Genomic DNA, 20,660 nt, shown 5'->3' on the forward strand with positions numbered 1-20,660 from the left:
TAAATAAAATCTGTCCATAGCCAAACATTGTATATATGGAACTTATTTGTGTTGAATTTTGTTTGGCTATCAACGTTTTTAAGGTTCGTTAAAGTTATTTTCGGAAGTGGGTCTTATATGGGAGCTATGGATAATTATAGACCAATCGTCATAAAATAGGGTGACATGACTTACTATATATAAAACTTATTTGGATAAAAATTTGTGTAGATTCCTAAACATTTATGATTCGACTTAGAAAGTGATTCTGAGTCGATCGGCACACTAAGGGTAATATTTTTCGTCGTTAAAACAAATCAGCACACATAACTTCCCCAATATGATGGTGTTGGGTATAACAATTTTATTAAAAGTATCCAGAAAAAGTACTCAATGTATCATCTCCGCATTATAAATTTAGTCACTCGCTTTGACTGAATTAACGTTTAGTAAAAAATAACTACAAAATGTAAAAATCTAAATAACATACATTGGCAAATACATTTTAGGTACACATATAAATTCACATAGGAACATTAGGGAAATAACTCAATTTTTGCCGTAGTAAAAAGAGATGGACAATATCATTTTAATAAGAAAATTTTATTTCCAGGTCATTTTAGAAAAAAAGTTTGATGCGCAGAAATTTATTTTGCGCATCCTTCCCAGCAGTTTTGGGTGACTGTTCATAGTAGTTATTTTATAAATCATATAGGGTCACCACTGGTTACAGAATTGGATATCTTATTTTGATTATGTTATTTTAACATGTAAATATCTTGGGCGGAAATCATAAATTATAAAGATACTGTCTGATATCTTATCCCAAATAGTATACACATTTTTGACCAATTTTTGGTATATAATTGGTGTCATTAATATAATTCGGAACGACAATGGGGAAAAATATTTTTTAAACCGAGTTTATTTACCAACAATTTTTTACTATAATATTTAGTTTTTTTCTATTCATTCTAGAATTTAATTCTCTCAAAAATTTCTTGCAAGTTTGGATATATAGTGGCGGCCAGTTATTTATGAATAAATATTTGGATTTTTTATCGACTGAATTTTAAGTGCTATAGTATCAAAACAAAAGGACCTAGGGGTATAAAATTTAGTTTTAATATTTTTAGTCGCTAAAAAATGTTTCTAATAATCGAAACAACAAATATGGACAAACATATGTGGAAATACCTTGATATATTCTATAAAGACAGCCTTTGCATTACAAAGAGCACATACGTGTGAAATGATCCATGTTATTAAACATTATTTTCATATTATTTTGTAATGTAAGATGTGCTGAACATATTTTTAAGAAATTACAGTGATTCGTCAAGTGCGAAAAGTCACAATCATGTAAAAAAAATAGCAATTTGAAACATGTGTATTTTTATAACCATCACCAAAAAAGGGGAATATTGATTATTTCAATCGGTTTTAACACATCGAAACACATTGATCGTAGACTCACAAATATCTTTCTTCTTCTTTATATATATAATTCTTCTGGCCGATTTCGATGAAATTTTTTGTGAGTGTTTAAGTGGGTCCCTGGATGGTTTAGATTCACAGATTGACCTATATAGGTACAATGGGCTTGGCTAAAATTTATTAATAAAAAGTTGTCATTTGAAGTCTGACCTATTATATAACCAGAACCGAAAAACCTATTGATGACTGCTATGTTCGTGTTGCTCAATTACGTGGTATTAATTAATTAAAGCTTATTCAAACATATTTATGAAAAACTTTGTTACCATTTTTAAAAATATTGATTTGTTTTATAGAAAATTGTAGCATTTGACAACATTTCGTAAAAGATATAAAATAATTGCATAAATAATACAAAAATGCTAAATTTACATTAATAAAAATTTAATGTAAACCGGTTAACCGGTTTTTTTGAAGACAAAAATCGAAACCGCTTAACCTGTTTTCGAAACCGGTTTTTTCAAAAACACACTTTTTCGGTTAAACCGGAATCCGGTTTTTTAAATTTGCCGGTTTTTTTGCCACTCTAATGTGAATGCATTAGATTCACATATTGCTTCAAAAAAGTATCCAGGTTTAAGTAATGAAAGACAATGATTTCATACATTCAATGAATTATTCAGAAAAGCCCAGCAGTTAAGCAATTAGTCAATGTATCCCTTAAAGACACTGATTGTCACAAATGTCTTATCACTTGGCTGACTCCAATTTATATACTTTGGTCATTTGACATGTTTGTACACTTTGTAGTGCATAGAGAAGACAATTGTTTACTTTATAGATTCCAAGTAATCTAGCGTGAAGACAATTGTCACTTAAGTGTCTCTAAGTAATCTGGAGTGTAGTCACTTTAAACATTTTGTGAGTAATTTGTACAAACTGGTTTTATACAAATTGTGTTGATATAATTCTCATAGAGTTTATTTTTATTTTTGCTTAAATATACTGATATCCCATGTAGTGTTTATAAACCGGTTAACCGAAAAACCGGGTTTTCTTCGAAATCTCGGTTTTTTGCGAACCGGTTAATTTAAAATGTTGATTTTCGGTTAACCGGTTTATCCGGTTTTTATCACTCGATTAACCGGTTTTTAAAATTTAGGTTTAAAATTAAGAAATCTCATGGTTTTGTGCATTTTTTATATTCATTGTACAAACATTATTGGTCTGATTTGAAACCTAACCTGCTGATTTACAATATAAACCTATTTAGATTGATATTTTTAAGAATTAAAATGATTATAAATAGTAGAGGACGATGAGTTTACTTAAAACCTTTTTCAGAATAAATTGCACATAATCAAACTATAAAAATTAAATTCCGCAGAATTCTAGAAGTTAAGCAAAATCTTAATAATGATTCATTATAAACATAGTGATGATTTTACCAAACGTCATACCTTCTTTCAATCAATTTGACTTCATTAGTGTGTTTTGTTCTTAAAATTTTATTTTATTATTCATTTCGTTAGCTTAGTGTACAAAGTCCTTTTCAGAAATAACAACGTTCCAAAATCCATAATTTGAAATATTTTGAAATCTGATAATGGAGTTTTATTAATTATTTGGTATGATTTATAATGACAAATAATCACAGCTAAGAGGAAGTGCGTTTGCATCTTATAGGTCCTTTTTTGGGACTTGCTACATTTTCTGTTCCATATCAGAAACATTTAATGAATAAACCAATAATTAAAACAAGTATATTATATATTTAGTAACATATTTATACTCAATTCCATTTGACTGAGATAATAATTTTGAAATTTTTACAAAATAAAATGGACTTAGCACTTTTGTATATTCATAGGTATTTAATATTAACCATTCCTGACTACTAAAAACTAAAAATTTTAAAGCTGTATATACTTTATTGGACATTTTATGTTTTCTACATATATATGACGGTTAACCGGTTTAACCGGTTTTTTCGATGTCAGTTAACCGAAAAACCGGTTTTCTAAAAAAGCCAAATTTTCGGTTAACCGACAAACCGGTTTTTTAAAAAGTCGGTTTTTTATAAACACTAATCCCATGTAACATAGCATTAAGTCAATAGTCACGTTAATGTCTCTTAGTAACTTATGGTTAAGTCACTTCAAACTTTTTTATACTGCACTTTATTTTACCTACCAGAATAGTCACATTGTAATCAAAAGGGTGACCCCCTGCTTAGGACATGCACGTGTTAAAATAACTAGTCAAGTAGCTGATCAAGTAACCAGTTACAAAACTAGTAAGTTAACTGACGCTATGTGAATCCAATGCATTGCCTACATTGGACCAGCTATTAGACAGTCCCATTGTAATCAAAAAGAGACAATTGACCCCCTGCTTAGGACATACCCGTGTTAAAATAACTAGTCACGTTGCTATTTAAGTAACTAGCTCCCACCCTAAATGATGGGTAAAATCACTAGTTCGGTACTGTCTCCTAGAACAGCTGGGAACATATGAATGTCGTACACTGACAAACTGAAAGAAAAAAATTTTGTTCTCTGAGATGAAAACAAAGCAACAAACACATGATCATTATAAGAAAACACACAAGTAAGCTTATAGTGTATGTATATCAGTGTTGCCAATTTAGCCCTATTCTGGCTAAATTTAGCCCTTTTCAATCTTGTTTAGACACAAAAAAATTAATTTAGCCTTTAGCCATTTTTTTAGCCTTTTTTATTATTATTTAGCCGTTTTTATGGCTAAATCAAAACTTATATTTTTACTCTAATGATCTGAAATTTTTGCTATTGGAAATTAGTAAAATCAGTTCAAAAAAATTGGCAGGAATTTTATGACAAAAATTAACTAAAAATTTTGAACCAGTAAACAATTTAAGCACATACAAATTGTTGGAATCTTCCATACATTCTTCAAAATTGCTCTAGTTCTCAAATAAATCATTAAATTTTTGCTCAAGCATTTTATTATTTGCATCAAGGACGGTTTCAAAATACATGTTGTATTCTTGCATGGTTGCTCTGAATTGTGTTTCAACGGCCAAAACTCTGTAACTTTTGAAACTATTGAGATATTAATGTACAGATAACTTCTTGAACACCCATAGTTAAATGGTCAAAAAATCATATATTAGACTCATAAAAAAGATTTAAATTAAAATGCCATGACTAATATAGAGAAAAATTACGCATCAAAATATTCTCCATCGATTTCGAAGTTATCACAAAGGATTACTTTATAAATAATTTGTCTTTCATATAAAAAATTTGCCTAGGAGCATTTTGCGGGCCAGGTGATAAATACGAAGTTTTAAAAACATCGCATGTGATATACGTATGTCCACATATTACGTTATTTTAAAGTTAATGCTCAACATACAGGAATAAATATTCTTATTTTCTTGTATTTGAACGTGTATTACATTCATACATTTTTGTTTGTCTATTCGGCATAGCCAAACGTAACATTCTAAGGCCCGTTTTCTCAATGTATCGACAAACTGCCTGTTACTAAATGTCGACATAAATTTATTAGGCCGATAAACTGTCCGTTAACAATTTTGTCTTTCTCAATATACCGACAAAAAAGATTATTTTCAGTTGGCAATACCTCTCAAAATATATGTGAAAGCTTCAATTGACAACATGTTTACATAAATCAGCTTTTTAACGTGGCCATCGACAGCCGGAATCTTTTGAAATATTCATTATCTTCCATGTCTGCCAGGTAGTTAGGCCTGGCATGATACAATTTTTCAGCATTCACTTGGAACTCATGTTCTTCGTGTTCATCCTCCATCAAATTAATGTTAATTCCTGTATTAAACTTTTTTTTTATAAAATCTATTTAATTTCGTTTACAAAAACACAAACACATACAAACTATCAACAGCAGTCAGCTGATTGAATTTATCTGTACGATAAATAAATAATTGGCAGATGAGGTCGGGTTAGCTTTGCGACAGAATAGAAGCTAATGAGACATTGAGAAAACCAAATTTCTTTAATCTGCAGTTTTTCGTTGGGGAAAAAGATAATCACCTAATGAGAAAACGGCCCTAAGTTGTTTTTTGTGTCAAATGTGTGTATTTTTTAATTAAAAATGTTAGTATTAGCCCTTTTTGTTCACCAAGAATTGGCAACACTGGTGTGTGTCAAAGTAACGTCAGCTGAATTTTCTTGGCCTATTACGCAAGATTGATATCTTGGGCGACAGGGTGGAAATTACAAGTAATTAGTTATAGACAAGGTGACAAGGTCTACACAATCATTTAGATAAGTTTCCTGAAAAGCTTGAATCGTATAGCGAAAACTAACACTGCAGCCACACGATCAAGTTTTTCTTGATAGTCTTTTACATATACATATACGTAGGCAGCACGCAACTTGAAAACAATTTTAGTACAAATTGGGCAAAAACCTGTAATCAGCTGTTTTCTTGAAAGAAAAATTGAAAACCAACTTGAATGAGAAATTGAATGCAAGTTCGTTTCAATTCTTAAAAATGTGAGTGTATTAGTAAAAAAGTGTGAGTGTATTAAAACTTGAAAGGCAAAACTTGATCGTGTAACCCCCAAGTAAGGAAACGTTTCAATCAAGATTTAAAAGTGATGGAAGACCAAGACCGTTGGGATGAACATATGATTTCAGATTACTGTTGGAGTATCAGAAACTCTATAAAGAAGCTTATAACCTGTAAAATAATTTACTAAAATGTTGTAAAATCATTTATTTTCGTTGTTTTTACCCCAAGTCGAAAACTACACTGTACACTGAATAAATATGTATAAAAGTTAGAATCGGGATATAGGGATATTGTAGATCTGTACAATTATTAATTGAATTTTTTTTAACATTTAATTTTTTTTTTAATATTGCTACTAAGTTATACGATTTGAAACTACCGAAAATAACATCGTTCTTGTTAAACATCTACTCATGATTGCATGTGGTAAAAATTTATTTAAAATATTTAAAAGTTATCACCCTAATACAGATACTACATAGACAAAATCCATAGAAACTCGTAAAAATGTAAATGAATGAACGAGCACATGCATGTTGTATTTGATTTCACATGCATACACTAAACGTAGATATATTGAAAAGTACTTTCGAAACAAAAGAAACTCACAGTTTTATTTTTTCACTTGATAGGCTTCTATGTAGTTCAACAAAATTTGATGTTGGCTGCAATTCACTATTCAAGGAATTCATTTTATTTTTGTAGTATGCAGTATTAAAAACTCCTTCATAGCCATTTTGACAGGACAGTTTGACATACGATTCGCACTTGATTTCCTAGATTTAAAAAAAACCTTTTTGAACTGTCCTCGTGTATAGTATATGTATGTGTTGTTGTTGGTTTTTTTGGTTGAGTTTACAAGAAAAACACATATACATACATAATAAAAAAATAGGACAAAATAAGTAAAAACTAAAATTTAAATATGATTATTACGGCAATACACAACAAGAACAAGTGATTAAACATGCAGAAAATTGTCATGAATGTGTTTCAATCATGACTGACTGACGGACTGAGTCAGCGTGAGAATAGATTAATTCACACAACAAACACACGTTTCGTTTTCACATACAAGGGAGGGGACCAGGTCAGCACTTATAACTGCAACAAATTCCCAGTAACACACTTTTAATCATTACGCATGCATACATATAAATTAGGATTACACCATTTATATGAAACTCATCTGTATAGAATAAAGTTTTTAATTTCCCGAAATTTTTCCATTCCACGGAAATGTTAAAAATCTGTTCATTCCCCCGAATTTTTATACCCACCTTCAAAAGTATAGAGGAAAGTTTTATTTTATCATTCCGTTTATAACACATCGAAATATTCATCTGGGTTCTTATAAAATTCTAAGTCTGACTGTTGAGGGTACGAAAGAGCCTACATGGAAGGACTTCGTGGGATTAAAATTTCCTCAAAAATTCTTTGTTGATCACAAATGTTTGGTATTGAAAATGTGAAAAATCAGTCAAGTAGAACCAGAGTTACCGACCAAAATGACAACAAAAAGACAATCTCCATAAAAGTTATTATACCCTTCACCTTCGTGAGAAGGGTATATATAAGTTTGTCATTCCGTTTGTAATTTCTACATTTTTCATTTCCGACCCTATAAAGTATATATATTCTGGATCCTTATAGATAGCGGAGTCGATTAAGCCATGTCCGTCTGTCTGTTGAAATCAATTTTCTGAAGACCCCAGATATCTTCGGGATCCAAATCTTCAATAAATCGTCTGTCAGACATGCTTTCGAGAATTTTGCTATTTAAAATCATCAAAATCGGTCCACAAATGGCTGAGATATGAGGAAAAAACCAAGACAACCTCGATTTTTGACCTATTTTTGACCTATATCTGGATTACTAAGACATTAATATAGACAATATGGATATCTAATGATAGATATTTCAAAGACATTTGCAACGACGTATATAAGACCATAGTAAGTTGGAGGTACAATGGGTCAAAATCGGAAAAAAAATTTTAACACGATTTTTTTTTTTCAAAAAAAAAAAAATTGAAAAAACCAAAAAAAAAAATTTTTAAATTTAAAAAAAAAAATTTTAAAATTTAAAAAAAAAATTTTAAAATAATCGAAAAAAAAATTTTTCTAAAAAATTAAAAAAACAACTGGAAAAAAATTAAATTTTGTTTACTTAAAAATATTTAAAATTTTAAAGTATAATTTGGTGAAGGGTATATAAGATTCGGCACAGCCGAATATAGCACTCTTACTTGTTTTTTTCTTTGTTAGAGTGCACCCAGAGGAAAATAGTTTATGGGAGGGAGGAAAGAGGGAATAGTGGTTGCGAATTTTTGAGACACGAAGATCTTGCCTTTTTGGACAGCGAATCAGTTTCTGAGATTTGATTATTGCGCCAAGTTGTGAATGCTTTCTCTTTCAACCTGATTGCTATTTTGCACGTCTGATTAAACCAATATTTTTGTCTTGAAAGTCTTCATTCCCTACATGATGACTTTCACAACCATTTTCGCCATTTCATTGTCTTTATTATCTAGGAAACAAAGTTTACAATTAAAATGCCCAATATTGTTTCATTGGCCTAAGATCTACAATGGACCAATAGAATAGTGTTATCCCTACAAAATGTTTTTTTAAAGATAGGCAAAATCTCATAAAAATATATATTTTTTAAATTTTATTGGTGGGTATAAAAGATTCGCCACAGACGAATATAACACTTTTACTTGTTTTATACTAAATTAAGTCAAAAGCCAGACAAATTTTTTAAATAATATTTAAATATTTAATAAAATTTATACATTTATTAAAATCATTAAGTTAAATCTGTATCGATTTCTTAATTTTTTTTTGCGATTTTGATCTTGAAAATTAAGTTTTTTTGATTTTATTTGTTCACAATTTTTGTCTTTTTTTTGGTCTTTTATCACGTTTTTTCGTGTTGCACTGTGTTAGTTTCGAAAAATAAATTTTTTAAATCAGAATGTACTCGTATATAAACAAATTTAAAACAGTATTACTGAAATTTTTTCTTCATCTTAATAAAAATATTCCCGGGAATTCCCGGACACATTTTTCCGATTTGGAACCCTAGTATACATAATATCAAAATAAATCAGATGTCTACTAAAGTTATCTTTTTTCTGTTTTTTATTTGAAAATGGTGTTAGTATATTTACCCTTTGTTACAATTTCCTTCACAGATTCCCATTATCAGATTGGCTCTAAGTTTTACCTCAATTTGTTGTAAATACTAAAGAATAAAATTAGACCCTAATACGACACATTTACTTTTTAGAGCAGATCTAATGTACGTACAATATATGCGTGTGAATTTATAAATAAATAAGCAATTACAACATTTAATTGTCTCACGTAAATATTTCATTAATAGTTTATTGATTTTTAGAAAAAAATTTCTTTAAAAATACATGAGTTTTATTGTTTTACCAGACAGACGTGTAATTGTTGACAGTTTATTGAAGATTCTACAAAATAAGCTGGATTGGAAGAAATTCGTACGAGCGGTACCAAGTAAATCAAACTCACATCAACACTTTAACAAAGTGTTTGTGTCATTAAAACGTAATTAGATAAACGAACTAGGATATCCTACACGTTAGCCTGACTTTAGTTTTTGAAAGATAATCATGATATTTTTGTTATAATCTCGCCAAAAATTAAGGAGTGCCTGTACATTAGACATTAACAAACAAATTAGAACACAAATGTTTATAAATATTATACTTAAATGAGAATAACGTACATATTATGACGACATTTAAATGCTGTTTTAACTTTAAGGTTTTAATTTAGTGTTTGGTTGAATATTCACCTTGAAAACAATGAGATGTAGAAATATATTTAATTAAAATAAGTGTGTAATTTATTTGCCGTCAACCCTTAATGATAAATCTTAGATGGATTTGGAAATTCAAAATTTCTAGGTTTTAGCTAACATTTTTAAAATTATATAAAATTAATAACAAAACTTAATTCTATCTTTTGGTATATTAATATATTGGCATTATTTATGGACAACGATTTTATTTATGTATATTTCATATGAGGAGCCGCAGAACAAAAGGTACTTTTTCGCATCTTTTCAAAAATTGGTTTTTTGGTATTTTTATAATATTTGGGTTGAAATCTTCTAGAAACAATCAAGTCAGCAACATTTTTGTAATTTTTTTAACTAAGTAAATGGGTTCTAAAAAAATTTGGGCTTAACAAAACGTACGACACTAGTATAAAACGAAAAAAAATTTATTTAATTTTGCCAACATTTGCCGATATCCCAATACTGAGAGTATGAATAATATTAATTATATGCATTTAAAATTACGCATACGTTACGTTGTTTGTTGAAATAAAGTTATTGTTTGGAAATAAATGTATTGTTGACAATGTTCAAGGAAATCTAAATATCATGAACTAACTGAACTGAAAACAAAAAAAAAAAAAGATTACAGGCAATAATACAGTGACGAATCTTATATACCCTTCATTTCCATCAAAAACATTTAGGCGAAAATAGAAGTAATCTGCCATCTAATTATATGATGATCGGTCTATATTTAGTCATAGCTCCTATAAAAATCCCCGCTTTCGAAAATCACTTTAACGAACATAAATCTCTTAAAAATGTTGGTATACACATAAAACTCAACAGAAATAATCATATAGTCATAAATCACATGATCTAATTTCATGGCGATCGGTCCATAATTAGCCATAGCTCCCACATAAGTCCCTCTTCCAAAAATCATTCACAAAAATAAATTATTCAATTTTAAAAGAAAAATGTTTTTACTCATTTACTAGTGTGGCAAGGGTATATATAAGTTTGTCATTCCGTTTTAATTTCCACATTTTTCATTTGCGATCGTTATAGATAGCGGATCGTTATAGATAGCGGAATCGATATAGCCATGTCCGTCTGTGTGTTGAAATCAACTTTCCGAAGACCCCAAATAACTTATATACACGGTTCCGGCTCGGTCGCTATTTAAAATCGAGAAAATCGGTCCACAAATGGCTGAGATATAAGGAAAAAACTAGGACAATCTCGATTTTTGACCTATTTTTGACCTATATCTGGATTACTAAGTCATTAATATATACAATATGGATATCTAATGATAGATACTTCAAAGACCTTTGCAACGACGTATATAAGACCATAGTAAGTTGGACATACAATGGGTCAAAATCGAAAAAAATATTTTTTAACCCGAATTTTTTTTCATCAAAAAATTTTGTTTGGTCATAAAAAGTCTGGTTTATAACATACATATATAAAAATCATTTTAATAAAATGATTAAGAAGGAATGATACAGCAGACCTAAGTTAAATACAAGATGAGTTAAATCCAATGTAATAAGAATAACTATTGCTGTAACTGGTATGAACATATTTAGAGTGAAATAAAAAATGCACAAAATTTTAAATGAAAAAGAATTTTGTTTTGTTTTTTGTTAATTAAAAATTATAAATAAACGAAACTTAACAAAAAAAAAACAAAATCGAGAAGAATTAAACATTAATAAATGAACCGAAAAGTTTGCAGTTGTTGGAATATTTAATTTGAACAATTGATCTGTATTACTGACATACTATGTTTGATATTATCTTTCTCAAGATATTGATATCGTTTAAAAAGTTTTTTTGTTTACGAAAGCAATTTTTAACCCACGGGGTATGACGGAAAGCATGTTAACACATCTCACAATATCCAGCCTTCAGCTATTATTAAATTTAAAGTATATCTTTTGGCTATACAGTTGATAGTTTACAATATATTACAATAAAAACAAACTATAATATAATAAATGTAGTAACTGGAGTGAAAACCGCTAATATTTTTAATATGAATGAAACTTCCAACTGGAAATAAGCATTATGTTTGAAAACCACAAGACCTCAATCTATTAATTAATTGTTCCACCCACAATTTGTTTATTTATGTATGTACTAGCTAACCCGGTTCGCTTCGCTACCCTATTCGTTATTAAATAAAAATTTGTTTTATACAAACAAACAGTACCTTATCAGAATCATATACCTATTAAGTTATCATTTCTGAATTCTTTTTCATTCAGGACAACATGTTCTAAATTCATGGTTCTAGATTTATTGTCATGCACATTCGTTAGTCTATACAAATTTGTACGTTTTAACTTCATACAGGACCACGTTTGCCTAATTTTATGATTCATTATTATAAAATAACTCATTAAGCAATGCGATAAATCCAAGAACGACTCAAATGTAAAAAAAACGCAGTAATTGTTGCGGAAATTAAACAGAAAATTATAGAGGATGCCCAGTATATTCCATAGTTAATCGAACTTTAACACAGAAATCTATTATTTACCCCGTGCTATCAATGTTTAAACATATGTTTCTGGAATGCAAACGGCATACGCCAACACAAAAACGAACTCGAATATTTTTTAAGAGGTCAACAAATTAATGTAATGCTAGTTTCTGAAACACATTTGACGTCCAGAAGTTCATTTTAAATAAATGGATATGTAATATATGATACAAAAGATCCCAGAGGTAGAGCATGTAGACGATCGGCAATTTTAATAAAAGCTCGAATCAAACACATTTCAATGTGTGATCTTTTTATACCCTTCAGCTTCGTGAGAAGGGTATATATAAGTTTGTCATTCCGTTTGTAATTTCTACATTTTTCATTTCCGACCCTATAAAGTATATATATTCTGGATCCTTATAGATAGCGGAGTCGATTAAGCCATGTCTGTCTGTCTGTCTGTCTGTCTGTCTGTCTGTCTGTCTGTCTGTCTGTCTGTCTGTCTGTCTGTCTGTCTGTCTGTCTGTCTGTCTGTCTGTCTGTCTGTCTGTCTGTCTGTCTGTCTGTCTGTCTGTCTGTCTGTCTGTCTGTCTGTCTGTCTGTCTGTCTGTCTGTCTGTCTGTCTGTCTGTCTGTCTGTCTGTCTGTCTGTCTGTCTGTCTGTCTGTCTGTCTGTCTGTCTGTCTGTCTGTCTGTCTGTCTGTCTGTCTGTCTGTCTGTCTGTCTGTCTGTCTGTCTGTCTGTCTGTCTGTCTGTCTGTCTGTCTGTCTGTCTGTCTGTCTGTCTGTCTGTCTGTCTGTCTGTCTGTCTGTCTGTCTGTCTGTCTGTCTGTCTGTCTGTCTGTCTGTCTGTCTGTCTGTCTGTCTGTCTGTCTGTCTGTCTGTCTGTCTGTCTGTCTGTCTGTCTGTCTGTCTGTCTGTCTGTCTGTCTGTCTGTCTGTCTGTCTGTCTGTCTGTCTGTCTGTCTGTCTGTCTGTCTGTCTGTCTGTCTGTCTGTCTGTCTGTCTGTCTGTCTGTCTGTCTGTCTGTCTGTCTGTCTGTCTGTCTGTCTGTCTGTCTGTCTGTCTGTCTGTCTGTCTGTCTGTCTGTCTGTCTGTCTGTCTGTCTGTCTGTCTGTCTGTCTGTCTGTCTGTCTGTCTGTATGTCTGTCTGTCTGTCTGTCTGTCTGTCTGTCTGTCTGTCTGTCTGTCTGTCTGTCTGTCTGTCTGTCTGTCTGTCTGTCTGTCTGTCTGTCTGTCTGTCTGTCTGTCTGTCTGTCTGTCTGTCTGTCTGTCTGTCTGTCTGTCTGTCTGTCTGTCTGTCTGTCTGTCTGTCTGTCTGTCTGTCTGTCTGTCTGTCTGTCTGTCTGTCTGTCTGTCTGTCTGTCTGTCTGTCTGTCTGTCTGTCTGTCTGTCTGTCTGTCTGTCTGTCTGTCTGTCTGTCTGTCTGTCTGTCTGTCTGTCTGTCTGTCTGTCTGTCTGTCTGTCTGTCTGTCTGTCTGTCTGTCTGTCTGTCTGTCTGTCTGTCTGTCTGTCTGTCTGTCTGTCTGTCTGTCTGTCTGTCTGTCTGTCTGTCTGTCTGTCTGTCTGTCTGTCTGTCTGTCTGTCTGTCTGTCTGTCTGTCTGTCTGTCTGTCTGTCTGTCTGTCTGTCTGTCTGTCTGTCTGTCTGTCTGTCTGTCTGTCTGTCTGTCTGTCTGTCTGTCTGTCTGTCTGTCTGTCTGTCTGTCTGTCTGTCTGTCTGTCTGTCTGTCTGTCTGTCTGTCTGTCTGTCTGTCTGTCTGTTGAAATCAATTTTCTGAAGGCCCCAGATATCTCCGGGATCCAAATCTTCAACAATTCTGTCAGACATACTTTCGAGAATTTTGCTATTTAAAATCAGCAAAATCCGTCCATAAATAACGGAGATATGAGCAAAAATCCGAGACAACCTCTGAAAATTTCATCAAAAAACACAATGTATTGATTGCATGCTTTGACAAAAAAGCAACAAAACGTATGTTTGGATGTGCAAGCTTTGCGTATTTAGTTTTTTTTTTTGTGTTTTGTTTCTTTTGGCGTTGTTGTTGTTTTTTATACAACTAAACGTTTGTTTGGTTGTGTGTTGGTTTTTTTGACAAAAAATCAACAAATCGTATGTTTGAATGTGCATGCTTTGCGTATTTTGTTTTTCTTTTGTGTTTTGTTTCTTTTGGCGTTGTTGTTGTTTTTTATACAATTAAACGTATGTTTGGATGTGTGTTGGTTTCATTGCCTTGCGTATTTTGTTTTTGTTTTTTCTTTTGGTGTTCTGTTTCGTTTGGCGTTGTTGTTGTTGGTTTTTGTGTTCTTGATAAATTTAGGATGCTGTACGCTGAAAGTGGGCAATGTACATACATACCTATATATTAATTATAAAAAATAATAATGCATCCACAACAAAGGTGAAGGGTATATAAGATTCGGCATAGCCGAATATAGCACTCTTACTTGTTTTAATTACATAAAGTCAATATAATAGATTTTTTAATTTACTAGGCTTCGTTTCCTGGCTGCTGGATTATAATGCTAAGCACACATTCTGGGGATCGCGACTGATTACCCCTAATGGTCTTGATTTCGAGCGGACAATCACTTACTTGCCTACTAATCCACGAAAAATACCGAATCTTATTTAGCGTGACAAAAATATCTTTAGAGAAATGATTGAATCCCCGCTGGAACTATCTTCAGATTACTCACCCACTATTGTTGCTTTGTTGAGCCCCCGAGAAATTGTATACTCGCCTGGTAATTTAGCGATGACAGGCACAAGAATTAATTGGCTCAAATATAAAAAATACCTCAGTACTAGAGATGCCAAACGGGGAATCCTGTTCCCAAAAATCCCGGGGTTTTCGGGATTTCCTAAATCCCGAATCCCGGGATTGCAGAAACGCAATCTACGGAAAAAAATCAAATCCTATCTTGCACATTTCGGGATTTTAAATTTCCCGAAAATCCCGAAACCCCGGGTCGGCATTTCGGGATTTTTTACCAAATTCCGAACCCCGGTATTTTCGAAAATCAGTCCCGATTAGCATCTCTATTCAGTACACATTGCTCGGGAAACATACCACTAAGAACACCAGAAAACATCGATCACTCTCTTATCAATTTCTATAAAAATCTCAAACTAATCTCCCCAACTCAAATCGAATTTAAAGAGGATTGCACAAAAAGACTCAAAGACGTTTTGAGTTGCGAGAGATCGTTATCATATATCACATATTTGAATTAGAAAAATGGTTAAACAATGTAAAATTAAAGACAACGAGCAAAAGTGTACACATTACATTACTTAGAGAATCATCAATACCAAACAATAGTTCAACAATCGGAAGTTAAATTCCTCGGAATAGATCGCGATCGTCACCTTACATTGAAAAGTCATATAGATGCTAAGTTGACTCAAATGAAACTAATTGGCCATTGGCAGAAACTAGACTGTAGACTGTAAACTTCTACTTTATAACATGATCATAAAACCGATATGGTGTTATGGCATACAGCTATGGGGCACGGCCTCAGCGTCAAATGTAGAAAAGATCCAAAGACGCCAAAACAAGTTTTTAAGAATGATACCAGGGAGCAAGGTATATCAAAAAAGCAAATATGCACAAAGATCTAAACGTGCCCCTTTTAAAACCTGAGATCACGAAAAGTGTAGAAAAATATTTAATCTGAAGTGGTAAAAAAGTACCTAAATATAGTTTTTACCAATTATCTCCCCTTAAGGTTTCAAATCTCAAAAAAGTACCTAACATCTGTCTGCTCTTTTTTGAAACGGAGTGAGATGCATTTTATTAGTTTAGAAGATATAAGAACATTCCAAATTCCAAAAATCCCTCCTAAGTTGATATACATAGGGAGAGGGGAACCTATAGTTCAAATTTCATGTCTCTACCTTTTGGCGTTTAGGCTGGCGATGTTGAATTAGCCAGACGTCACTCAGTAACGTTACTCCTTATCTTTATATACATATATAAAAATGAAATGGTCCATGTATGTAATGTCATCACGTGAGAACGGCTGAAGCGATTTGGCTGATTTTTTTTTATTCGATTCGAAATTTTTAGGAGATGGTTTGTAAAGAAAAAAATTAAAAAATTACTGCTAAAACCGACTTTTTTGAGTGCAGTACAAATTTAGATATTTTATTTGCAAATAAATAAGAACAGGCAGGCTTGGAGAAACTTGACGAACTAACATTAGTAAATGCTACCGGGCGAAGCCGGGGCGGTCAACTAGTAATATATAGATATAGATTATATAATTTTATGTATTTTGTGAAACATACTGTTTATGAATATTACAGTATATAATTTCCAAGGAGTAATAATAAATATGTGTGTATATATTCAAAATAGTAAATATTATTTTAAATTGAAGAAAGTGATTCATTACGAAATGTCGTCACCATTTATCATTGGTTAATTATGTAAAATGTTGGTAAAGTTCTTTATTGAGCTTTAAATGTTCACGTAAATATGTACAGAAACTGGTCAGATTATAGAGATTTTTAATTGAAATTAACTGACAAGTAGTTGTTAGTTAATTTTCGAAAATTACAGATACAACATTTTGGAGGCAAAGCATTAAATTCATTTTCGGTAAAAAAAATCTGTTATCGCTATTTGATTATTAAATTTAATTAATTTTCTATTAATTATTGTGCATGTTCAATAAATTTACTTAGCAAACTAGCGAATATGTACTTGTTTTCTTAGGTTCTTTTATGTTTATTTTTAATCTATTGTATAGCATTGCACATTTTCATAAAAAAGTGCGCATAAATTATTTAAAATAAAACATTCTTTTGAAATTTGATGGATCAAACAATTTGGCAAACAAAAACATTGCATTTATTTAATTCAGTACCCAACAAATTATTCTCGGCCATTCGTACAAATATTGCGACCATGTACTGTAAGTATTATATTTGTATTTTTGTACTCGCATGCGTGTCTTTGAATTTATTTGTAGAAGCATTTTCCTAAAGGGTTGTCGTTCGTGTCTACGTGTAGATGTTCAGACAAATAAATTTACCTTCAACACGTGTCCGATTCTCAAACTAACAACAGGTGTAATCTCAGCCAAAAATTCTCATGCCAACATTTCACAAGCAGTTTTCTTTGTCTTAAAAAAATAAACACATAAAATCAAAAGATAAAAACTAAAACTAATACTGCGCAGTTGAAATTCTTACAAAATTACATATTACTAATCATACGGATTACTCTATATATTTGTTTTATATTTATTTATTTGTTCGTTTCTTTTCAATAACCAACAATGAAAGATGTCCTTAAAAAGTGATCAGGAGATATTGGAAAACTCAATGCACGAAGATGATCCAAATGGCAATTCCGCGCTGGAACAAACGTTTACAGAAAAAGCCTCACCAAGATGGGGTCCACAACATAAGGGAGCTCAAGAATTGGCACAATTATATAGTCCAGGTAATTGGTTAATTTCTTTATCTAAATTTAAGTTTGTGTATTAAATCGGCTCTTAGTTAATTGTCACACATAAATTGTTTGCATAAATAATTTAGTTTCATTAAAAGCAATTAAGAAAGTTGCGATAAATATGTAGGTCAATTCAGTAATTAAAAACTATTACTAATTATTGCAAATTGTTAAAAATTTCCATTGAAATAACGATAACATCTTCAAACAAAGCTTATTCTTGGGAATATGTTTTTAGGAAACCTTTGCGGTGAAAGTTGTTCAAACATTTTATTAATACTACTTTTAAAATTCGACCACTTTTAAAACGCTTTTTGTCACTTTAATGGAAAGAATTTTGAAATATTTTTTTTATATTCTGCATATCTAGAGAAAAAAGCCTTTTAAAAAATATATTTTTCATCAATATAGGTGGACAATAACATACTTAAAAGTGTACCACAAAAAAAAGTGTGGCCTATTTATATATAAGATGTACACCATTTACAAAAATGATAATTGAAAAAATATAACTTGATATTGAGAAAACCTAAATTTAAATTTTTATTTTCTCAATTTCAATGTGTGTCCTTAATATTAATGTTAATTTGGATTTCGTAACATTAATATTTTTATTTTCTTAAATTTAAATTAGATTTCTCAATTTCAATATATTTTTTTTTATTTTCTCAAAATTAATTTGATTTTCTCAATATCAATTAGCATTATCTCAATTTTAACTTGAATTAGTATTGCAAATTGTTTAAATTTTCATTGAAATTGCGTTTACGAACTACAAAAGTTAAATTTATTTTAACAATTGTCAATAAATCGTAAAAGTTTTTTGTTATTAAAGGTATAGACGGTAACACTGAGTATTAATATTTGTCAAAAACTTAAGTATCATAATACAAATTCATCGTCTAAACAAAATTTGTATTAGATTTTCAAAAAATACGAATAATTTTTTTGATTTACGGTCGGTATTCAAAATTTATTTAAAACAATTCAAAAACTTTTTATTTTCATATGTATCGGGTATGTATTTTTAAATACAAATAAGGCAAACAAAAATGTCAAGAGAATATAAAGTAAAAAGAAAATTTTTTAGAAAAATATCAGTCAAAGAAATAAAATATTTGTAATACTATAGTGTAAACAAGAAATGTTTTTTCGAAACGATTTTTTGAAATACCGAATGATTTCAATAATATTTTAAATTTGAAAAGTGTTAATACTTAGTATTGCCGTCTATAAATACCTTAAACAACAACAAATCTTTGTAGGAAAATTTCAGAAATTTTAATAATACATCATATCAAGTTGATATAAAGAAAAAGTCAATTCAAATTGAGAAATCGAAATAAGTATTTAAAAAAATAAAATTGAAAATGAGAAAACCTAAATCGGAAAAAAACAATTGAAAATGAGAATTTTAATTTCAAATTCGGAAAAGAACAATTGATAATGAGAATTTTCATTTATAATTCGGAAATGAAAAAAATGAAAATTTCATTTAAAATTTGGAAAAGTTCAGTTGAAAATTAGAATTTTTTATTTGAAATTAGGAAAATAACGACTGAAAATGAGATTTTTTTAGAAACTTTTACGAAAAAATTATCATTATCAATTGATCTTTTCGGAATTATTATAGAAAATTCTCATTATCAATTCGTCCCCTCAATAAAACAATAGTGTATAAACATACATTTACACAATTATTTTTATATTGCATAATAAGAATCTGAAATTGCTGAAGTTCTACTTCCACAAAGTGGGTCAAAAAATCAATTGAAATATTACTTTTGTTCTAGATGTCTACTAACACAAAAATTTTAAACTCAACTATTTCGAAATAGCAAAAATATTATACACTATTGTTTTATTAAGGTGACGAATTGTTCTTTTCCGAATTTGAAATTAAAAATCTCATTTTCAATTGGAATTTTCTGAATATCAAATGAAAAATCTCATTTCCAATTGATATTTTCTGAATTGAATTAAAAAGTTCACAATTTCAATTGAAAAGGGTGTAGTAGCATTTTTAGAAAATTTTTTTTTAAATGCTATAAAAATTTAATATTAATTTCTTTTTCTCTATTTAAATTGGTTTTTCTCAATATTAATTTGCTTTTCTGAATTACAATTTGTATGTTTAAATTACAAAATTTGACTCGGTAATTATAATTAATATTTTAAAATCTGCAAAAAAATGTTACAGATATAATGCTGTAATAATACATAAAATATATTTTTACAATTTAAAATGCTTGAATAGAGTTAGAAAGACAATTTATTTTAATTATACCTTTGACCATCTAAAATTATAAGTTTACCATTGGTTTAAAAACATTTTTGTATTACAAAACATTAAAAAGGATTCAAAATTGCATATAAATAATCTTAATATTTTTTTACAAACATTTATAAAAAGTTAAATTTTTTAAACGTTTGGGTTTTAATAATAAACTAACTGATTATTTAAACATTTGTATTTGAGTCGATAAATTAATGTCCATACAAATGTCCTCCCGAAATAAGACTTTATCGATCATAAATGTTTAATTTATATAGGTACAAATACACAAATTTCGCTCCAAATAATTTTTATGTATACGGAAGTCACGTCACCTAATTTTATGATGATCGGTCCATAATTAGTCATATCTCCCATATAAACCCACTTCCGACCTAACTTTCTTACTTGTTTTCATTTATTTATTACTGATGAATTCATGTTAAAGGTTCAAAAATATGTTTGAACCTTTAAATTTTTTTTAAACTTGGTAAAACATCATTAACATTCATATGGGCAATTCCATGTCATCATTTGTATGCATATAAAGTAGAATAGATTTTACAAAAATAAGAGTATCTGAAAATTAATTTGGTCTTTATGTTCCAGAGTGTACTACTTTAAAAAATAATAAGTTCTTT

General features: G+C 30.3%; 1 protein-coding gene across 1 annotated transcript in view; it reads left to right on the forward strand.

The window, feature by feature from the left end:
* The window catches only part of Kua (Plasmanylethanolamine desaturase Kua), a 37,018-nt gene that overhangs the window by 9,223 nt on the left and 7,135 nt on the right, over positions 1-20,660 (forward strand). Inside the window, exon 2 of the mRNA XM_065501914.1 lies at positions 17,576-17,735. Within this exon, the coding sequence (XP_065357986.1) occupies positions 17,576-17,735 (160 nt within the window). The remainder of the gene's footprint in view (positions 1-17,575; positions 17,736-20,660) is intronic.

This window comes from Calliphora vicina, chromosome 2 (genome assembly GCF_958450345.1).
Source record: "Calliphora vicina chromosome 2, idCalVici1.1, whole genome shotgun sequence".
NCBI lineage: Eukaryota > Metazoa > Arthropoda > Insecta > Diptera > Calliphoridae > Calliphora > Calliphora vicina.